The 25664-nt window shown below is 37.4% G+C and overlaps 2 protein-coding genes across 3 annotated transcripts; one reads left to right on the forward strand and one right to left on the reverse strand.

Annotated features, from left to right (window-relative positions):
• Window positions 1-1979: 1979 nt before the first annotated feature.
• On the reverse strand, window positions 1980-19328 carry LOC124281975 (mannose-1-phosphate guanyltransferase beta-like). Of its 2 annotated transcripts, none has more exons than XM_046717986.1 (10): window positions 19232-19328; window positions 10090-10229; window positions 8810-8890; window positions 7870-7918; window positions 7415-7557; window positions 6637-6795; window positions 6167-6245; window positions 5499-5626; window positions 4795-4977; window positions 1980-4541 (listed from the first exon to the last, which is right to left on the reverse strand). In XM_046717986.1, exons 2-10 carry the CDS (start codon window positions 10216-10218, stop codon window positions 4410-4412), a joined length of 1083 nt encoding a protein of 360 aa, XP_046573942.1. In that variant the 5' UTR covers window positions 10219-10229; window positions 19232-19328; the 3' UTR covers window positions 1980-4409. The 2 variants fall into 2 exon arrangements, with proteins under 2 accessions (XP_046573942.1, XP_046573941.1); XM_046717985.1 differs by lacking the exon at window positions 19232-19328 and adding an exon at window positions 13182-13251.
• Window positions 19329-23116: 3788 nt separating this feature from the next.
• LOC124282019 lies at window positions 23117-23901 on the forward strand. Its single transcript, XM_046718021.1, has 2 exons — window positions 23117-23521; window positions 23710-23901. The coding sequence occupies exons 1-2, from the start codon at window positions 23184-23186 to the stop codon at window positions 23894-23896; spliced, it is 525 nt and encodes a 174-aa protein (XP_046573977.1). The 5' UTR covers window positions 23117-23183; the 3' UTR covers window positions 23897-23901.
• The last annotated feature ends 1763 nt before the right edge of the window (window positions 23902-25664 follow it).

A 25664-nucleotide genomic window follows, 5' to 3' on the forward strand; every position in this document is an offset into this window, starting at 1 on the left:
ACAAGGCAACACATATATATGTATGTGGTTTACCACTTAAACACCAAACCAAGAACAAGGCAACACAAATATATGTGGTTTACCACTTAAACATCAAACCAAGAACAAGGCAACACAAATATATGTGGTTTACCACTTAAACACCAAACCAAGAACAAGGCAACACAAATATATGTGGTTTACCACTTAAACATCAAACCAAGAACAAGGCTACACATATATAGGGTTAATGGGTTTGACACAACACAACACAAACATGCACGGTTTATGGTCTTTACGCTACACCAGGGCACGGATCAGATAACAGTCTTTGAGGTACATCACAGCAATAGGGCTTTTCAAGGTGTTGTGCAAACTTTACATTAGCAATCAAATTTACATTCTGCAGTCATATTCCCTTGATATCAAAAGTTCAAATTCAGGGGGACGGTTTTACTTATTGCTCTTAGTACTGTGTCAGTCTTTTATACAATCTTCACCATAAATTGTTTGTGATTAAACTGTAGTAGAAGTGGTAAAAAAATAAAAACTGCACAGGAAATACGCAGTTTCCTTATCCAGCATGTTTGCCCTCACATTTACAAAACAGTATGAGCTGATACTAGTATTTAGTTTAAAGCTGTCAGCTGCAATTTAATCACAGATGAAAGTGGAGGAACAATGGGAGTGTTGCAAACAGTACTTTCAGGTAATTGTGTTATGAGGGTATCCACAGAAAACTTATCCACACATACCAAAGAGAGATCACACAACCATGTAAAATAGTTTTAATAGTGGCAGTCTATATAGATGTACAAATATGAAAAACAAGTATCAGTGTAAATGGTTTAAAAGTCTTACTTTGTAGTAAAATCGTTCATGTTCCAACTAGATCCTCAGAATGATAGCACGAATAAACCCATCATATGTAATAGCACAATTCACTCAATGCCCACGTTGCATGTTCAGTTTACATGGCTTGTCATTTCATTTTACTCCTGACTTGGGCACTTTGTGTTAAACTAAGCTTTAAGAAGTCAAAAGCCTAAGCTACATGTATATAACCCCCCTTTGTTGTTTCACCACCCCAGCTGAAACATGGACAATGCAAAGTGGTAAGCAGACCGTAAGAGTTAGGATGAATAGGTATATTTGAGAATCACTTCAGATTTATAAATATATATACAGATTTAAATATACACATAAGAGATTCTCATAACAATTGTGTGAAGGAACTTTTTCGCAACCAGTAGCAAGGTTGTCAGCAGAATACCCACAGATCCAAACCACCATAAGTTACCAGTCAGTCTTTTGATTGCAACCAGTGGGCAGACGCCAACATGGACTAGTGCTGGAGGGGGCTGTACATTCTGCAGGACTAGATGCGATCATCAGGGGGCAAAGGTTTGTCATATTTCAGCTTCGTCAGTCAGTTTCAGAGAAGAGTATGTTTAAGACCATGCAAAGCACTATTCTCTGCAGATCAGTGTGAAGTTCAGTGAATAGGGCATCTACCTGGACAGTGGAAACTTAGTGGTGTGATACCCTGTGGGTCATACCTAAACATGTGAAAAGATGATACGTGTCACCTGTAATGACACTCAGCATTAAAAGGATAATACCAGCACTGTTAAACGTGAATGTGACATCAAAGCCCATTTCATTTCCCCACGCCACTGTGTATGTCAAGGTCACAACAAGACACAGGTTCATGTATCTCCAGAGGAGTTTGTAGACAGGTTGCATGTATTTTTACTCTTGCCTTGATAGCCAAGCCAGTGGACAATTTGACGGTGACCAACCAAGGTTGTTATTCTGGTGTCAATCTTGAGAATAAGCCTGTGAAGTTTACGCTTCAGTGATCCAGTGGTTTCCATGGTGATAATGCAGCGCTGACATTGATGTCTGCTTCATTCTGTTGATGTTACGTTATGTATCACATTGTCCAGGAGCATCCATGGCACCTACAGTGTGGCAGCTCATACAACACAACCACAGTGAATGTAGAAAATGTTTTAATGGTCATGATACAGCTTATGTACATCTCTCAACATATACACAACCAACAGCTGTCATTCCCACATTCTGTCTGTCGTGAGCAAAACGTACGATTGCATGTGTGTGTCACTTCTCCACACCGCATGCTGTAGAGGTCATCACATACACAAACTGCAATGTGGCACTATCATCACGAAGATTCTTTCCCGTATATTTGAGATCAAATTTCAATAACAGACAATACATGTTCGTTATCTAAATCCAAACTCCCCATTAATACTTTCTCAACAACTTATTCCTTTGAAGCCATCTGCAAGTGCTTGTGCTACAATAGCCTAAATATCATCCTAAAAACCCAGCTGAAGTATTCAGGTACCAACAAAATAAATAATATAAACTGGTCCGGTGTGTAAAACCACAACCAGGTCAATATCTTCATATCAACACACCCTGGGTACCAAATATAGCCCCCAAATAAATAAGCCAATTAGACTCCCTCAATGTCACTATACAGTCAGATCTACCATCTACTTGAAGTGCATCCACAGCTGTTTATAAAATGTAAGCATGCAAGCAGGTTCAGGGTGTTTATCTACAGTGATGGAGCATATTAATGTTCAACATAGGACAAACCAAAATTATAAAGCCATGTACGGGATGGTGTAAAGCTGGAATTCTATCAATGCATCCATTATGCGTCAGAATGAAAACTTGTAACATAATATCAATCAAGAACAATAACAACTGTCAGCACATGTGTAAATCATACCAACAAACATCGTGGTCAAGATGTCTTCAAGATTTTCTACACATTTATAAATGTAAAATTATACTCAGGGACATAGTTTTTGAGAATGTTTCTATATCAAAACCGGGAATATTGATGTTTGATGTGCGACTCATGTTATCTCAACCTGCAATGTTAAATATGTCCGCACTATAGAACATACCAACAAGGAAAGAGCCATTCCCAGGTACATTATCCACACAACAAACATTGCGTGTGTATCTGATGTATAGACACATCAGTGCTGGAAATAAAGCCTGCCAGTTTTGACTTGTGACAACATAAAAAAAATTAAGTATCATAACTATAGGTAAATCACAAGTTTGGTTGCATCTACATTCAAACTTTAACAAATGTGTCTTTTCATGTCTGTACATGTACTCACAGAATTCCTAGCATGTGCGAGTACAATGTCTCGCATGTATTCCTAGAATGTCTAGCACAGAATGAACACAGTGGTGAGACTATTTCAAGCCATGAATATGAAATGTTAAAAAATCATAAGAATGCATGTCACAGCAATGTGAATCAATGGAGTACAAGTAGCAAATACTGTACTTTGACTATCAGCCTACGCACACACAATACTGCCATTTGACCTGTTCCTACAGTCACACACCATCATGATACATCATCTTCCTCTTTGTGGCAGTTAAGAATTTATGACATAAAAATATGAAACACAATTTCTCACAAGCATTAACAATTCATAGGCAGAATTACCATTTCCTAATGACAACAAAAATAGGAGAATATATACATAATCTTATGATAAGTTGTCAAATTGGCGAAGTGGACATTTGTAAGAATTGTTACATGAATCACATTCATAAAATGGTGCACAGTTAATCCCAGCAACATACACTCCCAACTAAGGACAGTGATTTGGCAATAACTAGTCAATACTTCAACTCATATGGTGTTATACACATTGTAATTGAACACAATCAGCAGTAGGACCCTTAAGTACCTTCAACCAGGGGTTGAATGACACTATCATGACAAGTAGAGCATTGATAATTACATAATATCAGGTATCTCTCTTTTGAAGACAGTGAATGTCCAATGAAAATAAAATTTTGATATGGCAGGAGAGTGAATGAAATGTTCCTACAGGCATCACCAAGCAACCATTCGTTTCCACTTTAGAGAAACACCTTTCTTAAAATGTGACAATCAGGTACAGTTCTTTTTCAAGCTAATTATTCCTATCTGCCATCCCAGTTTAAACAAGGTCTTGTTGTGAACAAATTATATTGATTTTTGGCCCAAAAGGAACTACCATTTCTAGATGGTTTAAGATAAGGTAAAAGGTGACCTCAAGCACAACAGTCAAACATGACACAACGATATATCCAGTGGTCTAGGCAGTTCAACCATCCATCTCTTCCAACATTTGAAGGAATATATTAGTTAATCAGATCACATCTTATTAAATCCTGACATGTCAAACCTTTTGAACTAATAGAGGGAGCAAATGAATGTCATTGAAGTAGTTTTTAATTCAATCTTTTAAAAGTCATCATTTCATAGCTTTTCATTATGATTTCGCTGCAACAACCACAATTTCTCTTGCATGTCACAAGCAGCACTCTTGAACCAGCGGCTGCCAGGAACTGCTCCAGTGATCTCCCACACAACTGTCTCACATGATGATCCTTGGATCGGGTACGGACTCCGAGATGGACTTGTGTGGCAGGATGCGGCCCCCGTTGATGTACAGTTCATCTTTTACTATCACATCCTCTCCAAGTACTGACACATTCTCCATCCGCACCTGCAAAACATGCACCATTTCAAACAAACGTAGACTGAGTGAGTTGGGTTTTATGCTGCTTTTAGCAATATTCCAGCAATATCATGGCGGGGACACCAGAAATGGGCTTCACACATTGTACCCATGTGGGGAATCGAACCCAGGCCTTTGGCATGACAGGCAAACGCTTTAACCACTGGGCTACCCCACCATCCCTCATTTCTGCTGACAAAAGGAATCGGCAAAGTGGAACCTTAAGTGTGAGACTACTCACCCAGTTCCCAACTGTACAGTTCCAGCCAATGATACACGACTCCAGCCAGGAGTGAGACTTGATGGTAGCACCTTTGAGCACTGTACACCTCTTTATACAAACACCATCCTCTATTACAACATCTGGCCCTAATGTAACATTGGGGCCTATTCGACAGTTGTTTCCAAGCTTGACACTGGGATCCTAGACAAACAAAAACCCATAGTAACATACTGTTAGATCAAGCCTGAACACAAACATCAATAAACTTTCTCACCACCATAACAAACAAATGTCTTTCTCTGGACTCATTTAGAATTTTAAATAACACAGACACCCTCCTAATAGAACTGATCTGGTAAAGTAGCATTTCATGTTCCAAGGTTTCCCACAGCCTAGTGTATGATAGGGTTGAAAGTTTTATATTGTTAGAAAGTGTAATCCCAAATATAACATGTTACATTTGACCACTTTCTAAAGTGCATTGTGTCTTCAATGCAATGTTTTGTTTTTGAAAACACAATAATGGTGACGTTGTCAGCGAGTTAAATTTACTTCGTGCCAGCAATATTACAGCCATATAGCAACATGGTAATAGTGGTAAATCATGTAATACAAAATATATTAAGACTGTTAATACTGTTTGAAACATACCAGACATATGCCTTCTGCTGTTCCCTTGAAACTGATTCAAACAATATTTCTGCTCATTCAAACTAACTTACGATCAGCACATTGCCAACAATGGAAGGCCCCTGGTGTAGCTTTTCTGGGTGATTGTGTTTGAGGGAGTTCAGATATAAGCACATTCCTGTCAGGAAGTCCTTGGGCTGACCAACGTCCATCCAGAAACCTGCAACATAAAACACCAATCTTCATCATGTCTACACTAATGACCAGCAGAATGAAAAGAATGTTGAAACTGATGGCCTTCCACAATAACACCTTCCACTATATATTGAAGATTGGTTTGTTGTTTAACGCCACACTCACCAATATTCCAGCTATATGGCGGCAGTCTCTAAATAATCGAGTTAGGACCAGACAATCCAGTGACAACATCATGAACATTGATTTACGCAATTAGGATACTTCGAGACAAACAGCTTCTAATTGATTTGTATGTATAGTGAGTGAGTGAGTGAGTTTAGTTTACACCGCACTCAGCAATATTCCAGCTATATGGCGGTGGTTTGTAAATAATCGATTCTGGACCAGACAATCCAGTGATCAACAGCATGAGCATCGATCTACGCAAATGGGATATGATGACATGTGTCAAACAAGTCAGTGAGTCTGACCACCTGATCCCGTTAGTCGCCTCTTACGACAAGCATTGGTTGATGAAGGCCAATTCTAACATGGATCTTGTGGAAATGGTAAAGAATTTCACCTTGTAATTCCATTGCATAGAGTTCACCATCTTGGGCCATAAATGGAAAAACTTCTTTCTCTATAGATGTGGGTTGCAGCTGAAAATTGAAGTTACCAATGGAGCAAAGGTCTGACACACACTTTACAATACATTTTGAATGCCAACTATTAACAGTGCTATTGACTTTGAAGTAACTTCATTTATATATTTTAGTGTCATGTTATTACTGCTCATGCTTCTTATATTATATACACTTCTGTACGAAATTTACATGTTATGTCTATCACATAATCACACTGGTAGTATTTGACTGAACATGTTTATCTTGATGGGATGGAATAAATCACTCTAGTATGAAATGTTTTATACAAGTAGATCACTTTGAACATTTGATATCATTACTTGTTTGAAGACACCAGTGTGTTAAGCAATTATGCTCAAGGGGAGATAACTTAAAGCTTGACTAAGCCCTTCCAAACCAATATTACCTTGATACGTTTGAGCATGGACGGACTGAGGATGTACATTCCAGCGTTGATCTTGTTGGACACATATTCTTGGGGTTTCTCCACGAAGCGATTGATCCTCCCGTTCTCTGCATCATACACCACGACTCCATACTTGGAGGGCTCCTCGACTTTTGTCACCTGAGAACATTCACAAATTCTCTCAAGCACTCTACTTTAGTATGTAGATTCATATTTCATAGGGCACTTCTACATCAGTAAATCTGTATAAAGTGTACATTTCATCACAATGAAAAGGTAGTCATAACATCTGGTGGAGAACCTCTTTACTGGTTTTGCTAAGTCAAAGAGTGCTTGCATTTTTAGAAACTCTATCTTACACAACATATCCAGTAAATACCACATCTATACGCTAACACAAGAATCACTAGTTATCGCCAGATTCAATAACTCATTATTAATCAGAAGACACACCATTAAACAGGTAAATAACATCAACCAGTTAGTGCAACATTCATCACTTCATTAACACAACAATTTATCAGTTAATCAACACTAGACACATAACAACAATCATCAAGCAGCTAATCAACACTAGACACATAACAACAATCATCAAGTAGCCAACAACATTCATCATGTAATGAACACAACATTTACCAGGTTAGCCAACATTCATCACTTCATTAACACAACATTTACCAGGTTCCACAACATTCACTACCAAGTAACACCACATTCATTGGTAATTATGTCAGTACCATGGTATCCAAGACTAGGGACAGATGAAGGCACCTACCACAATGGTTCCCTCTTTGCCGTGGTTCCTGTGAAACAGCAACATGTCTTTAAAGGGGAAATCACAGATGATGTCACTGTTGAGCACAAAGAAGGGGTCATCGTCCTGTGTGAGCAGCTCTCGAGCTAGGGCAAGAGGACCAGCTGCAACATACAAACAACTATTAGAGAGTGAGTTAAGTTTTGTGACGCTTTCCGCAATATTCCAGAATATCATGGAGGGGACACTAGAAATGGGCTTCACACAATGTACCCATGTGGGGAATTAAACTCTAGGCTATCAAGTGATTGAAAGTAGGAAGAGCCATTCTGTACTAATAGGTCCAGTCATGAGTAGTCAGTCAAATCACTGAGCCACAGTACCTGTATATTTTCTGGGGTTAGCGAGATCCCAAGTAACCTGATTGTATGTTTTTCTGAAGATCTGGCAAATCTAGTCATCAGTGTTAAACATACCTGTGCCAAGAGGTTCTGATTCTAGTGATATTGTGATCTTAATTCCAAGCTGCAAACAAAACAATGAAAACATTAGGATGCTATTCACATTAATTTTACCAATTCTAATATGTTCAAACTTGTATAAATAAAATACTTTTCTGTATGAAAAAGCTTATCAGATTGAAATGATTGTTATAAAGTTCAAGTATCCATGATAATAGGAGTTAATACACAAATGATTTATTATATATTTAAACATAATATACAAAAATATTACACTTTAAAATCACCTAGTATATACAAGCTGAAATTAATAAGGCTCTCTTCCAAACAAGAAAATGACTCACTCTTGCAATATTCAGGTCTAAAGTATAAGCTACCATTAAGAAACCATTTTTGATCTTCAAAAGATAGCAAGTCAACGTATTGTAAGTGCAATATCACACCAGGGGACGATAGAAATAGTATCAGTACAGCTAGCAAACCAATTAGGAACTAGGGCTGGCTAAAATGATCAATAATCAGAAATACCATTGACAGGAAAAATTAGTAATGATTATCGACAGGAATATTGTGATATCTATAATATCGTACATTAACTTTTTGTGATAGATAAAGGTTTTCATTTTCTCACACAACACAAATTTAGGACTATTCACGGTCTGCTTTCTAAATTATGATCAGGATGATGTTTTGTTAATCCTCCATACAAAAACATGTCACCACTCATCAGTGATGTGAAATACATTCATTTCTTTCAGACATTTTTGCTCAAAGTTACGTCTCTGATATTTATCAATAATCAATCAATTTTAAGTAAACGATTATCGATCGACATGATTCTAAGTAGGAATTCTACAGATTAGCAGAATGTTGTCCTCTCAGTTTGCCACCCACTTATTCGTATTGTAGAGTTTATCATTTCAGGCATTGATTTCCTCCCATGCTCTTTCCTCACCTGTTCTTCTAAACACTTGAGTTCCTTCTCCATCTGCTCGGCCCGGTAACTGACTGCCAAGATGATGTGCTTAACACCTGCCTGGAACAAACCAGGTGTGTAATCGGTATTCTGTCAAACCTTGCTGCAGCTAATGATAATAGATGTATTCATAATTCAGGTGTCACTAGGAATACAAATGTGAGCTGATCACATATTCAGAATGCCTGGCTACCTCAGTGACCGTCATCAGGGCAACTGGTAGAACAGCTGCGACAGGCAATAATCAATACTTTGTATACTGGTGGAAAAAGTGGTTGCGTCAAATGTTACATTTTACTGATATGTGAGCAAGTTAGTTGGGTTTAACAGCATTCCAGTCAAATTAGGTGTAAAAGAGCGAAAGCCAAAAGAGAGACAGTGATAAAACATCTACATGGAAGGTGGGCTGACTGAGGACCCTTGTCGGGTCATAGAATGCTGAGCCCCCTGGGTCTCTGTCTACTGAACACACCAGAATACAAACATTTTCAAAATTTTAAAGTGTTCCCTTAATTATATCGTTCAGTTTATCTCTATTTTTTCAAACAATTTTCTGATTGCCTCATTTTAATGTATCCTTTGTAAGCTGATCTGTGCTTGTACTTTAAAATTGTGAGGACTAGTTCCTTTACAGTTCTAACAAAACCAGGGGCGATGGTAGCCTAGTGGTTAAAGCGTTGGCTCGTCACGCCGAAGACCGGGTTCGAATCCCTACATTGGTACAATGTGTGAAGCCCATATCTGGTGTCCCCAGCTGTGATGTTGCTGGAATATTGCTAAAAGCAGCGTAAAACCAAACTCAGTCTAACAAAACCTTGGTTTTCTTGAGGACATTTTAGATGCCCCAGATCCGGATTGTCAAAAAGGGAGGTTACTCTGTAGATCCAACTGTTCATTCCACAACATTGAGACTACATGAAAATGTTCTTATCAATACATTGTAACTACTGAAGGTTAGTCGGTGTGAAGTGTGGGCTATTCTCCCATGCAGTTCTGTAAATGCAAGGGTACTGTAACACAATTAATATCCTGCAGTGCATCTGTTAAGTACAATATGCTGACAAAGAATGTGAATACTTTCATTGTTAAAGGGTAAATAGAAAGCTTCTTGTAAGTATTTAGAAAATTTGATGTAAAAATTGATGGCACTTGAAATGGTAATACTTTGAAGTAGTTTTGATGTAGGGAAAACATAAAAACAAATCCACATTCCTCTACTGAGGATAATGATGATGAATGTCAAAAGATGAAACAGTTACCTCAACTAGTGCCTCCACCTGGTGTAGCAGCATGGGCTTGTTCCCAAATTCAACCAAGGGCTTGGCTTTACTGAGTGTTAACGGACGTAACCGTGTGCCATACCCACCGACCAGGATCAGAGCCTTCATGTTGCCAAGTTCTGTAACAACAGCAAATATATCACCATACAGTGTGCCACTAGGCCGTATATCACCATACAGTGTGCTACTAGAGAGTATATCACCTTACAGTGTGCTACTAGAGAGTATATCACCTTACAGTGTGCCACTAGATAGTATATCACCATACAGTGTGCCACTAGATAGTATATCACCATACAGTGTGCTACTAGAGAGTATATCACCTTACAGTGTGCTACTAGAGAGTATATCACCTTACAGTGTGCTACTAGAGAGTATATCACCTTACAGTGTGCTACTAGACAGTATATCACCTTAAGTGTGCTTACATATGTTACACGCAACAGTATATATAAACTTATCATTCATTTTCTTAAACTGAGAATTAATTTAGCATTTGACTTACTTAAGTTACATATGTTATATTTGGGATTACACTTTCTTAGTAAAGTACAGATTATAGTACTTTTTGGATTGAGTTTCATCCGGGATTCAAACCCACACCCTCAGAGTCAGGCACCTAATCGCCAGCACACAAAGTCAGCCGCCTAACCTGCTCAGCCACTGCGACTTCCACAAAATGGAAGTGGGACAACTGGTAGTCTAGAATGTGGACTTTGTGTACCCCTCTGATAAGTATTAATTGGCACAGCTTCCAAGCAATGATAACACAATGCCATTTAGAAAGTGGTCAAATGTAACATATGTTATATTTGGGATTACACTTTCTTAGTAAAGTACAGATTCTAGTACTCTTTGAGTTGAGTCCCATTTTGTGGAAGTCACGGTGGCTGAGCGGGTTAGACGGCTGACTTTGTGTGCTGGCGATTAGGTGCCTTACTCTGAGGATGTGGGTTCGAATCCCGGACGGGACTCAACCCAAAAAGTACTATAATCTGTACTTTACTAAGAAAGTGTAATACCAAATATAACACGTTATATTTGACCACTTTCTAAATGGCATTGTGTAATCATTTGACTTAAAGTCGAAATTTTGAACTAATCAGTAAATCCTCTTCTATATTGGTGTAGTTGTCAGTGAAATACAACATTACAAGACACTGCTGCAAAGCCAGAAAGGTGAAATTGCTTCATTCCAAGTGATGATGATTTTACTGACAGTTGCTCTATCTGTGAAACAAGGACCTCTGTGCAGGTCTCAACAATTCTGTGGATTACATGTAATAGGATTTTTGGACTTGGATTTTGAACCAGTTTTCAAGGGCGTGGCCAAAGATGTGTCATGGGTATGTGGTCAACCGTCACAGTCAGTTTTGATTTTGGTTACTTGACTCAAGTTACTCTAAAGAAATGAAGAAAATGAATGAACTCCATGTTGTTCCCAGGATACACTCAAACTGCCGCTATGATGATGCAAATGTGCATATGCTACATCCATAGGAGCAGGAGTTTGCCAAGGGATAGTGATAAAATGAAGCCCAGGGATAGAAATACTTTTTTTTCTAAGTGTGCCTTAGGGCACCAGGCAAATATTTTAGGTGTGCCTTTCAGAAATCAGGTGTGCCCACATGTTTTTAGAATAAATGACTGTAGCAAGGATGATGATCTTTTGAAATGTATTGTCAGTAAACAACAAATGTAACCAGTGTTCTGTTATCACTGATATGTCTTCTGCTTAAGATGGCTTTCTTATGTTACATTTGTTCTGCTTTCCCATCACCTTTAATAGCTAAGAATCGTGTGAGAGGTTCACTTTTTTCAATATGTCTGACATACAGTGTATGATACACAATTTACTCTTCACTAACCGAACTATCAGTACTCACAACACTCTAAATGGAAAAACAACCAGATTTCTTTACATCATCCATCATAATTCCAGTGATTTCCTGGGCATAAAAGTCAATAAATGTTTTTGTTTGTTTGTCATTTGCTTAAGTGTTTTGTTTGGGGGATTAAATGACTAAAGGTGTGCTATGTCTCTAAAAAAATAGGCGTGCCATAAGGGCACCAAGAACATTTGTTATCTGTGCCATTTCGATATTTACCGTGCCATGGCACGCTAATACATGGGGTATTTGAACCTATTACCCAAAATTTTCTTTCTTTTAACATTTGGTAATAACAAAGAATATCCTATGAAAATCTTAAATACCAAGAAAATCTCTTCATGAAATTTGCCTCTAGCAAAATCCCTGCTTAAGTTGTAACACTTCAGATGATTTAAACCTCGATCTATCATTGCTGACGTGATATATAATCATGTACCCACAGTAACATCTGTTGACGTTGACGGTGCCACACATTGATATATTCTATATTTGTGTCACACGCTAAACCCACTGATAGGAGCAATTATTAACCATAAACCTACTGCAGTGTGTGGACAATCATATATCTAATCATAGATCTAACCACACAGTGGAGGGGATCTAGAAATGGAAACTAATAAGCTACATCCAAGCTCTTACATTATCACGATCATCTTGGTTCTCTCAATAACTGACAAACTGGCCCGAAACACTAATGGGGTTCACTGGTCCTTGAGGCTTGATTGTATAGTGACCCCTTAAGTTTGAATCCAAGGACCACTTAAATATTAAACTTAACCCATCTGGACTATGCTGGGCCCCTTTCAAACTTTATTTCAAACACTACCTGACAAAAACACCCTTCTCACTATTTCAATAGTCAATATAATACTAGCTGTATTATCTTTACTTGATTTACCTTGTTAAGCTGTTATAAATATAAAATCGATAATACATACATGCAAATAGAAGGAAATAAATCTAAAAAGCAAATGATACTCTCATCAGAACCTGAGTCTTGAACAAATTCACATCTGCTCACAACAAACTATTGACACTTTCATGCATATCAATCATCTAACTTTGCCCAGTTGTATATTTATGTTCTCACCCTAAATGCAACAGGTTTGTTAAACAGTAAATGACAGACATGTTATTCTTGCTAAGTGAACTTTATGTAATTAAACAGTAAAACGTTACCTTTCTTCATGGTTGCCTAAGTCCAAGGTGTAACGTGTGACGTAGCCAGTCTATACCTACACTGACACAAACGGAAGACCGAGAGTTTATATGTAGGGCTACAGCAAACAATCCATTGCCCTATACAAGCTGCTACATGATCAATGGCTGCAAAGCCCCACAGTGCTAGGGACTACTGCCTTTGATACAGGTATTTACAATGTTCAATGCTTGAGTGGTCAGACTGAATGCCATTTGCCCCCCTGGAACTTGAACAAGTAGAATTAGTAATTACTTTCTTTGATTTAGTTAAGTGCAGATTTTGACTTCTCATTAGGTTTTTGTTAATTAATATATTGGCTCCACAAGTTTCTCAATCTGCTTTATACCGAACAATTTCCCCCGATCAATATCTAAACCTGTCCATAGACTCCATTCCTTTTTCCAAAACACCCAATTTTGTAAATGCTCTGTTATCAAGTTTGAGCTACTAAAAAAGACTAGTTATGAGAGGTATATGTCAGTGTATAAAATAGTTTTGAAATGTGGCCTGTCCAAGGAATGGCTGTCCAAAAAAAGTGACCAGTCCTGAACAAACCACAGCCAGTCCCCAAAACTAAAACTCTTCATTCAAGGCAATTTAAGTTTATTTTTTCAAATATTTCGCCCGACCAAAAGACGGCCTTACTTATTTAATAGACTGTCTTTCACAAAAATAGACCATCAAGGATGGTGGGACGGGGTATATTTTATACTTCAAACCCCTTTTATCCTGACCCAAGATTATTCATCTGATACAAAATACACGCTACATAAAGTGCATCATTTATCCAGAAATCAAGTTTCCTGGTCCAGACAATGATTATTAATTACCAACAGTGTAAAACACACACTATCATGTCCTCCTTACCGGACAGCCACCATGCTTGACAATGTTTGTCTGGCAATTCATTATCCGTCCTTCAGAAAGGGATGGTATAATAGGGTCATTCTCACTTACCCAGCACCTTTTGTTTTAGGGTCCCAGTTTGTATTTTAAAATAATCATGTTAGAACACATGCTTGATACAAAACGTGCATCTTATATCTCAACTTATTTTTGTTTGTAAACTATTATATTAGTTTTATTTTGGATTTCACTCAATATTGTTTATATTACTGGTTACATTTACATAATCGCATTGTGCCATTATCATCTAAATCATTTTAGTAAATGCTGCTACTGAAATAACACAATATTGAAAATTATTATTCCAGATATAATAATGGTTTCTGATACAATTTATCCCAAACATGGCATAAAAATTCTGAGTGTGAGATTATTGGGTGTTTTGAAGCTGCATCAAGGTTATGTTGAGCACAAACGTAAGTACAGCTGATTTCCAATCTTAATCTTAATCAAGTCTGACTTACATATTGTTTGACAAATTAGTTTTCACATGAAATTCCTATTACCATAACAAATGCACTGACAATGTGTTAAGAAAGGCACTAGGCCCACTCAACAAATCATTCCTGAACTACATGGCTGTGAACCTTTGAAGCCGCCATGGACCAGAATAATGCTGCATGCTCAGGGTTTTACACGACCCGTAAATGTGCAGCCAATATGCACCTGTATCACCTCTCGAACAGAGCTTCCGTCACTTTAAAGCTCAACAACAAATAAAAATGACGCTTCTTAGTGATAGTTGGGCACAAACCTACTTTCAAAAGAGCAGCTTCATTCCAGCAAGCCGTTGATATATTCCTAAACCTTTCAGCTAGTAAGAGTGAGTGAGTGAGTATGGTTTTATGCCGCTTTTAGCATTATTCCAGCAATATCACAGCAGGGAACACAAGGAAAGGGCATCACACATTGTACCCATGTGGGGAATCAAACCCAAGTCTTTAGCGTGACGAACGAATGCTTTAACCACTAGGCTACCCCACCGCCTCTCAGCTAGTAAGATGTTTTCTTGAATATTAAGAAGGGGAAGACTACTACTAGGTGATCCCAGTCATATTTCCTTCATAATCATATTGGGTGACTTTACAGCAGTGATAGAAATACAAGTTTTTGCCTGTACCTTTTGAAGAACCAACTTAAAAACATAGCAACAATTATGTCAGTTCGAGTCATTGTTTAATTAATCAGTAAACATCATGTAAACCTGTAAACTTGAAAGCTAGATTTCCAGAACACCATCATGACTTCAAAAATAATTAAGCTTCATTTGTCCTGGACCCATAAACTAAACAGCAAACTATATCATCATCGAAAACATGATTTCCTGTTGTGCCAGTCTAAGTAAACTTAGGCTCAGTATTATTCGTTACACTGCTATACTGAGTCTAACGAACCCTAGTAGAAGGTCGCGTCAGCCTACCTTTGAGCGACCAATCAAATGCGAGATGGCCAAACGGATTTAACCAATCAGACAACGGCTACTGTTCAGGGTTCTGCGGGACTTACAAAATTCCCCGGTCACTGATACTGATCTCTAAACAAACGAAAATCTGCATAAAACACAGATATTTGACCTGCAGTATATACACTTAGGGCTTTCTGATGGCATGGTTACAATTAGCTAATATTTCCACAAGCTGACGTCCTTGAATATTCACAAAAACACTATTTTCAGTGACTGTTTACTCACTGTTGTGGCCTGCTCAACAAAAACAGCATTCAGAATCGTTCGGGTACAAACTTTTTCGAAGTAAAAGTTCAAAAGGTATGTACGAATGTCAACTTTCGCGATTGGGTAAGCTGTGTTCTGATGGTCAATTGAAAAGGTTAGCTGATGCAACCTTCTTCTAGGGTTTGTTAGACTCAGTATAAGCAGTGTAATGAATAATACTGAGCCAAAGTTTATTAAGGCTGCCTGTTGTGCTCACCTGGCATTCAAAATTGCCACACCCATGCTAAACTGTGAGATTGAGAGTGCCACCAATAAACAGCTTGATGGGTTGCAAAATAGGTTTTAAATAATATTAGTTGGTCAATTTATCGCATTTTCCATTAAATGAATCATGTTAAGTATTATCTTATAATTTTAGTCGTGCCACCAGGGCACACTGAAAATATTTGATCTGTGCCATTTTAATATTTACCGTGCCATGGCATGCAAATTAAGCACTATTTTGATCCCTGTTAAAAAATATTTATACATTAATCAAATCAGAGCTAGCAATATTTTTGGAAAGAAACAGCTCACCATATTTACTTTATTCTGCATTTAGACAAGCTATGCCATGTCTTGTTCATGGTTCACATATTGTATCTATTGTTTATCTAGCGGTCATAAAATTTCCGTGTCCCATGCTGGACCTTCTGATCCGAAGTCGGACGCCTTGTCCACATCACCAAAGCGGTTAACTCCATCAGCAAGGTGACAAGGTAAGGATGTCAACAGAAGGCACGTCCTCAGGATACTGAGACTTATTTTGTTCAAATTTACTATGAATGTGCTCAGCTCCACATTTGTCCTATATAGCGACCACAAAATTTATGAGTCCCCTGCTAAGATTCGAACTATGGACCTTCTGATTACAGAGATGCCTTGTCCACATGACCAAAGAGGCTAACCCTGTCAGCAACCTGTAGGAAGCACTTGGACTTGAAACAAAAAGTGAACATGAGGAGATTCCAAGTAAAAATAATGCCATGTTAAATCCCCCCAAACAAACATACAAATAATATTGCTTTCTGGAATCATTCTGGAATATATAGATATATGTAGATCTTATATGCAGATTTTATATTTCAAAAACCAATGAAACATTCAGACATCCTAATAGATATTTTTCCATTACAAATTTCAACATTGCTTTGTAGTGGTGTTCCGATCAATTGAAATAGATGAAGATTGGTCGCAGTGACCAAACGACTTCACATTTTCTCACATTCATAATCAAACACAAACACAAACATTTTTGGAACTACTGTTTTAGCCTTTGAAACACTTGACGATGGAACATATCTTTGAAGTTGTCAGGGCCTGAAAACATGGTTAATTCTTATAAAACTCACTTCAAGAAGTGAAAAGTCATGACTGAATATTTTTTGAAGACTCCAGGAAGTTTCTGTTCATGATATATTAGTCATCACTTTAAAGTAGCAAGTTGCATCATGTTATATATATCTGCAATAACAAACTGGATAGGAAAATCTGAAAAATGACGCTAACCAATTTAAATATATATTATTTCACGAATGGGAAAAAGAAATTATGAATTGGAGATAACTGTTACAGTTAGTTGTGAGAAAACATCTATTTGTCCTGTCATGATTCCCTTCCCAGAAGGCTTCCGCTGCGTTAATATAAAAACACGATCAGCAGCAGTGAACAAGCTGGACACATCGGCAAATAGCTAATTAAGTATCATACTTAATTCTGTATTCATTAATTTAACGAATGGCGGAGTAGCAAGTTGCATCATGTTATACATATCTGCAATAATAACCTGGATATTCAACCAATTCCCAACAATATTGCTTTGATATTAGGCCTTGAATGTAGCAAGCCAAAACCTGCCTAGTGAATATTTATTCAAACAGTTGTGTTAAAATATTGAACATTATTACCTGAATATACTTGTAAAAAGTGACTTTAACTAGACTCGGTAACAGATGGCAATGCTATCATAACTGTGTACTGGCCAGCGAACAGTTATCGCTGCGTAACAGTTTTCGCCAATACATGAGTATCACAGGTGGGCAGTTCTGGTCACTTACAATTCTGGTATTTTTCCCCCACAGTATTTGACAACAATGAAGGACAGCAAAAGAAAATTCTTCATGGTAAGTGAGTGAGTGAGTGAGTGAGTTTTAGTTTTACGCTGCACTCAGCAATATTCCAGCTATATGGCGGCGGTCTGTAAATAATCGAGTCTGGACCAGACAATCCAGTGATCAACAGCATGAGCATCGATCTGCGCAATTAGGAACCGATGACATGTGTCAACCAAGTCAGCGAGCCTGACCACCCGATCCCGTTAGTCGCCTTTTACGACAAGCATAGTCGCCTTTTATGACAAGCATGGGTTGCTGAGGACCTATTCTACCCCGGATCTTCACGGGTCTTCATGGTAAATTAAAGATAATGTTATGAACCCTATCCATTTGGTTAACTTAGTTGGGGGGGATGACACATGATCGATATAATAACAAGTTCAAGTTCACAAGTCATATATTGTTTCATTCCCTAGCAATCTAGTGTAAAAGAAACACTCAAATAGTCAAACAATCAATTATTACTGTATGATATAAATATATATTATTTCACGAATGGGAAAAAGAAATTATGAATTGGCGATAACTGTTACAGTTAGTTGTGAGAAAACATCTATTTGTCCTGTCATGATTCCCTTCCCAGAAGTCTTCCACTGCGTTATATAAAAACACGATCAGCGGCAGTGAACAAGCTGGACACATCGGCAAATAGCTAATTAAGTATCATACTTAATTCTGTTTCATTAATTTAACGAATGGCAGAGTAATTTTGTAAATACCGCTAAAACATGGCAATAACTGTTTGCAAGCCAGTACTGTTACTTATACTGTCATAGCTTAAAGGTAAAGGTAAAGTCTATTTAGATACTAAAACAGATCCTTAAATCAATAACTTGACAAACCAATGGTGCAGTTTACCACACTTTAAACCAGAGATGTTTTAAAAACATAAATGTGGCCCAGAAATCAACGGATTCATCCATAGTTGCAAGTGAATATTTCACAAAGCTTTCTCAGCCATTCGAGGAACTGAACCGGTTTTTCTGGATAACAGAACGTTTTGCCACTTGGTAACCCAAGTTCACCATCTCAAAAAAAAAAGAACTGTGTGTACTATAAAAGATAAGTCTTGTGGCACACATGGGTAGTACATACACCATAAGCTTAGGAGTTCGGTATTTCATCATAACACTGTTAACAGGTGACTGGTTTGACGTTTGATTTTGATGTCATGTAGTGTGAGACAAGTCTGACTGTTTACGTCAACACGAACCAGTCTTCGTGCAATGACTGTTATTAATCGATGATAATTCAGATTATGTGTTCAGTAATCATTATTTTTCATTCAAACACTTACATTCCTTCTCGTAACAGATGCACTATGTACAGCTTGCCACGACGCTACTAGATTTCGAAACGAGGCTAACAGGATGTTCCTGCCACACCCCCAACGAGCATTCGGAGGTAATCGGTTAGTTACGGATATTACGGTTATGCTTGATGGTATATGGAGATCGTGAAAATGGATCGTTGGTGCTCTGATTGATCAAGACGTATCGTCTGCTACATTATATCTATCACTTCGTTAGCCTCAATCCTGAAATAGTGCCACATAAAAATGCGATACCCACCTGAGCACGAAGGATATAGTGATAGTGATACAGTCGAAGCGATGTTTTCAGCAGTCGCAATAATGAAGTTGTCCACATTAACTGACATAAACTTTTTACAACAATTTACAAACAATCTTTGAAGAAGACAAATAGACTATCCTACGTCATATAAATATAAGCATCTTTTCCCAAAATTGATATGAAATAGCAGCAGGACCTTAGACTTTATAGGCTTTATAGCTTATATACCCCCCCCACTACAACAAACACGCACGAACGCACGCACACTTAAGGGATTTAAGAAGTTGGGAAAGCTGTCCATAATGACAAATTCTATTGATGAAAACTTTCGTGAGTGCGACGTTTCGATACAGATGGTTTTCTTCCAGTGGCTTGAAAATATATACATCTCTCCGATTCATCGGTTTCATTGATTCCAGCTTGACAACGGTACAAGAATATGTATTGTCGCACTCACGAAATAATAGAAGTTGCCATCCATAGAATTTGTCATTATTGTATCATAACGTTTCTGCTATAAACAACCATAGTTGCAATCGCCTTGATATTAATGCACACGCCATATAATTATTGTTATAAGATGCGCATGCAATTGTTGAAATAAATACATAACCCAGAGCTGAATATGACCGACGTGAATATGTTATGAAGCGTTATGAACAGTTATTTGACTGACATCATCACATAAAAACATCAAGTATTGTAATTGTAACATAATGTATATAACTTACTGACATGGCAGAGTCATCTATATATGTAATATAATGTATATAACTTACTGACATGGCAGAGTCATCTATATATGTAATATAATGTATATAACTTACTAACATGGCTGAGTCATCTATATATGTAATATAATGTATATAACTTACTGACATGGCAGAGTCATCTATATATGTAATATAATGTATATAACTTACTAACATGGCAGAGTCATCTATATATGTAATATAATGTATATAACTTACTAACATGGCAGAGTCATCTATATATGTAATATAATGTATATAACTATAACTTAACATGGCAGAGTCATCTATATATGTATAAAATGTATATGAACTTACTAACATGGACATGGCAGAGTCATCTATATATGTAATATAATGTATATAACTTACTGACATGGCAGAGTCATCTATATATGTAATATAATGTATATAACTTTACTGTAATCTATATACATGGCAGAGTCATCTATATACTGACATGGCAGAGTCATCTATAATAATATAATGTATATAACTTTACAGAGTCACTATATATGGCATCTATATATGTAATATAATGTATATAACTTACTAACATGGCAGAGTCATCTATATATGTAATATAATGTATATAACTTACTAACATGGCAGAGTCATCTATATATGTAATATAATGTATAATACTAAACTAACATGGCAGTAATCTATATATTTAATATAATGTATATAACTTTACTATCTATATGTATATAACTTACTAACATGGCTGAGTCATCTATATATGTAATAAAATGTATATAACTTACTGACATGGCAGAGTCATCTATATCTATATATGTAATATAATGTATATAACTTACTAACATGGCTATATATATGTAATATGTAAATGTATATAACTTACATGGCTGAACATGGCAGAGTCATCTATATATGTAATATAATGTATATAACTTTACTAACATGGCAGAGTCATCTATATATGTAATATAATGTATATAATATAATATGTATATAACTTACTAACATGGCAGAGTCATCTATATATGTAATATGACATGGCAGAGTCATCTATATATGTAATATAATGTATATAACTTACTAACATGGCAGAGTCATCTATATATGTAATATAATGTATATAACTTACTAACATGGCTGAGTCATCTATATATGTAATAAAATGTATATAACTTACTGACATGGCAGAGTCATCTATATATGTAATAAAATGTATATAACTTACTGACATGGCAGAGTCATCTATATATGTAATAAAATGTATATAACTTACTAACATGGCAGAGTCATCATATATATATGTAATATAATGTAAATAATTTACAAACATGGCTGAGCCATCTATATATGTAATATAATGTAAATAATTTACTAACATGGCAGAGTCATCTATATATGTAATATAATGTATATAACTTACTAACAAGGCAGAGTCATCTATATATGTAACATAATGTGTATATAGCTTACTAACATGGTAGAGTTAGTGAGTTTAGTTTTACGCCGCACTCAACAATATTCCAGCTATATGGCGGCTGTTGGTCGTCAACAACCCATGTTTGTCTTAAAACGTGACCAAACGGTTTGGGTTTTCAGGCTCACTGACATATATCACATCTTATCCCTATTGCGTAGATCGATGCTCATGATGTTGATCACAGGGTTTCTGGCCAAGACTCGATTATTTACAGACCGCCGCCATATAGATGGAATATTGCTTAGTGCACCGTTAACAAACAAACAAACAAAGCGTCACTCAGTCGATTGTGGAAATTGTATATAGGGTGGCATCAGATATAATGGGGGAACGCAACCCACCATTGTTAAATGCAGTTTGAATGGCTTACGCTACCGTCACGCTCATGTACTACTCTTAGTACAGATGTGGCGACGTTACGTCACTTTGCAGCAGGATATGATACCCACCACTATTCACGACGTGTTGTAAAATACGTTTTGGGGCAGCATTACTCTGCCTTACTGCCATGACCGACTGTTTCTCCAGACCTCCGCCCTATCATGTCTTGGGTTAGATGTAGCGACGTTTACGACAGGACCAGAACTAACCGGAAACGCTAGCTCAATCAGGACAATTGCCTGTGTCATCAACGCTGTATCAACAGAAATGGTGGTCATACCCGATACCTACATTATTGACTAAGTTGTTACTCCATCCATATTTTATGGCGCGTCTCTCTTTCTCCTGTTACTAAGGCAATGAATTTATCATATAAAACATTGAGTAGACGAATGAACCAAGTTAACTCCAATAACATAACATTTACAACACTTTATATGACACCTACTTACTCATTTCCGTTAGTATGTATTTATTTCCATTAAGTAGTGTCGTCAAACAAGCCGAAAAGAATGGAAAATACCGTCATGGAGCAGTTCCTTGGAAACAGCGAGTATGATGAAAGTATGTCGAGTGATTATAGTAAGTTATATAAACTGTTTAATGATCGATTATTCTTCCTTTCCTCTGTTTAATATGGTCATCAATATATTTTTTGTAAATGTTTGATTAAACAAGGAGATTTCTGAGGAATTATAAACAGTATGGACAATCGGAATATTGCTAGGTTGAGCCCTTGACAACAAAGCATTGTTATGAATACCATTACGTAACAATGTTTTTATTGATCATATAAATTATTTTGGTATTTATTTTGTATGGTATTTCCAATGTTTCTACTTGACGTTTGCAGAGTTATATTACTTCGTCCAAGTATTTTATGTGCTCTCCGTGTTCCACTGAGGTGTCGAACGAGTTAAAAAATAGAAGAAAAAACTTTAAAATGTGGAGCACCGAATTTAAACATTTCTGACGTCACCCAACCATCTCTGAGGTCACGATTCTGTGACGTCACGCTATTGTTGCCCATATGCGCATGGAAACAAGCCGCGTGTACAACAGCGCCAATAACTATCATCTAAAATGGGATGTAAGCAAACTAAGGTTACACCACTGAAGCAAACATCTCCCGAGGAGGCTCTGACGGGCAAGATCAACTGCCCTCACGAACTGTACTACGCCAAGAGTCAGGTGACACCGTCCACGCCCCGTCTGTCAGGGGACGAGATTCTCCAGCAGCTCAGAGAGGAGGGACTGGTCCCTGTCCACCAGACAAGCGGAGGAGTGGCCTTCTCTGTGCCCGCCACCGAGTGTGTTGGTTCCCGCGGCAAACCACCCCGACGTCTGGAGCAAATCCCAGTGCGATGCTTCTACACAGCAGAGAGGAGGAGACAGAAGGCTGACGCTTTCAGATTTAACAAGTATGTCATTACCTCAGATGTACGTTGTTGGGGGATTGTCTTATTGAATATTGTGATCCGTGCTCTGAAAGAGAGACGACATGTAGTCTAACGTTGCATACAATAGTTTCAATAATGCCAATACTGATTTACTTTTGAGCCTTCGTCCGAATTGATTGACATGGTCCGATTACAAACATCTATTGCAGACTAGTTGATCAAGTTCAGAGGAAACAGTTGGACAGAGAAATAAAGCACAAAGCTGCGAAAGACGAGAAGAAACGTCGCCTGTTCTTGAAGAAAATGAGGGCGGAGCATCAGCTCCAGATGAGGGAGGAGAAACTAAAGAATCTGGACGAAGATCGGGCGGAGAAGAAGAAGTCATGCAAGAAATAGATGAACTTGGGTGTGGGTGGGGCTTGGGTGGGCAGGGGTCGGGGGATATATAACATTTATAAACATAACATATTCAAAACGAATTCCATATCAATTTGTGTTCATTTATGTAACATCATTTGTTTCGAGTATTTTGTTTTGTAGATCGTTGATGATAGGCCGTGGATCAAGGTCAGGCATTCAAGAAAGTAACTATGCACTGTCCAAAAAGATTTCAATAAATGTGTACATGTACGGTTTGTACTGTAAAGATTTATAGCATATTCAAAAAACGAATTCCATATCAATTTGTGTTCATTTATGTAACATCATTTATTTCGAGTATTTTGTACAGTGTCTAATGGTTCTGCCAAAGAGGATTTAGTACCTTATTATATAATATATATATACCATTTTGTATTTTGAATTGTAAATAAAATATTTAAACTTAACTTTCGAAGTATGTCATTACATACCATCGGTTGCCATCGTTTCCGCACTGATCGTTTACCGAAATATACTCATGCCAATAATGGTTGTCACCCCCTCCCCACACACACCTCACACCCCTAGTATCTAGGAATGTGTATACCTGTATATAAATTACGCCTGTATTTGTATAATATATGGAAAGGGTATACACAAACCTCTGTACAGAGAACACAATACAGTCAGTGATGCCAATTCTCCTCGTCTTACACTGTTGTGGTGTATGGAAAGATATCGATAAATATATATAAATAGGTTTATTTTAATGATTCATTTGCACCTTTTTCGTCGGAGATCAGCATATCTGAACCGCCTTTAATGAAATTCAACCAGAATCTATTATTACACTAAGACACAGCATGGATGGTGGCTTTTCCTAAAGAGAGACTCCCGGATTGTGGCTTTTCCCGAAGGGAAAGTCTCCAAAACATCTGTCTCGAAAGGCCGAAGCTTTGAAAATTACCTGTTTCGTAAAGTAGTCAACAATAAATGTCAGTTCAAAGATCTTGACTTTTAAGGTTCTTCTGTTACCCGATATTATTTGCGTAATATAAATAGCATAAGTGTGCATAATACTGTGTACTCGCACAAAAACTCATTTATTTTATTTGTTATATGTTCTTGGGAATTTCTAAATTATGAAGTGAAAGAAATAACGCCCTTGTCCCATGTTTACATTTCAAATAAAAGTTCTAGAATTCTTTGACTTCTTAATGACCAGTTGACATATCTTACACAAGACAAGGGGTTATCTATGGACATATCTGAACAAATATTTCTCTCTTTGTTATTATTCTTGTCACAACGCATATAAAAATATTTCTTAATGGCACAATGTTTATACATGGAAAGTTTTTTCGATATGAATCTCAAATAGCACGATGCTTAAAACTCATATCGATTCCCTTTTGGCAGATACAATACTTTTCACAAAAGCCAGTTACAAGTTCTAGAAATTAGCTCAATGCTGTGAAGTTAGTCTCTTCTCTTCTCACACATGTCAGGGGCGGTGGGGTAGTCTAGTGGTTAAAGCGTTGGCTCGTCACGCCGAAGACCCGGGTTCGAATCCCCACATGGGTACAATGAGTGAAGCCCATTTCTGGTGTACCCCGCCGTAATATTGCTAGAATATTGCTAAAAGCGGCGTAAAATCAAACTCAGTCAGTCAGTCAGTCTCACACATGTCAGATTGTATATTTCACGCAGGTGTTCGCTACCACTGTCACGTGCTGGCATGGTTGCGAGTTTAACCAATCAGGGCTCACTTCCGCTGCACGAGTTTCTCGAGCGCGTTAATCTC

The sequence above is a fragment of the Haliotis rubra genome, unplaced genomic scaffold (genome assembly GCF_003918875.1).
Source record: "Haliotis rubra isolate DU_JTF1 unplaced genomic scaffold, ASM391887v1 Scf291, whole genome shotgun sequence".
In the NCBI taxonomy this organism is placed as follows: Eukaryota; Metazoa; Mollusca; class Gastropoda; order Lepetellida; family Haliotidae; genus Haliotis; species Haliotis rubra.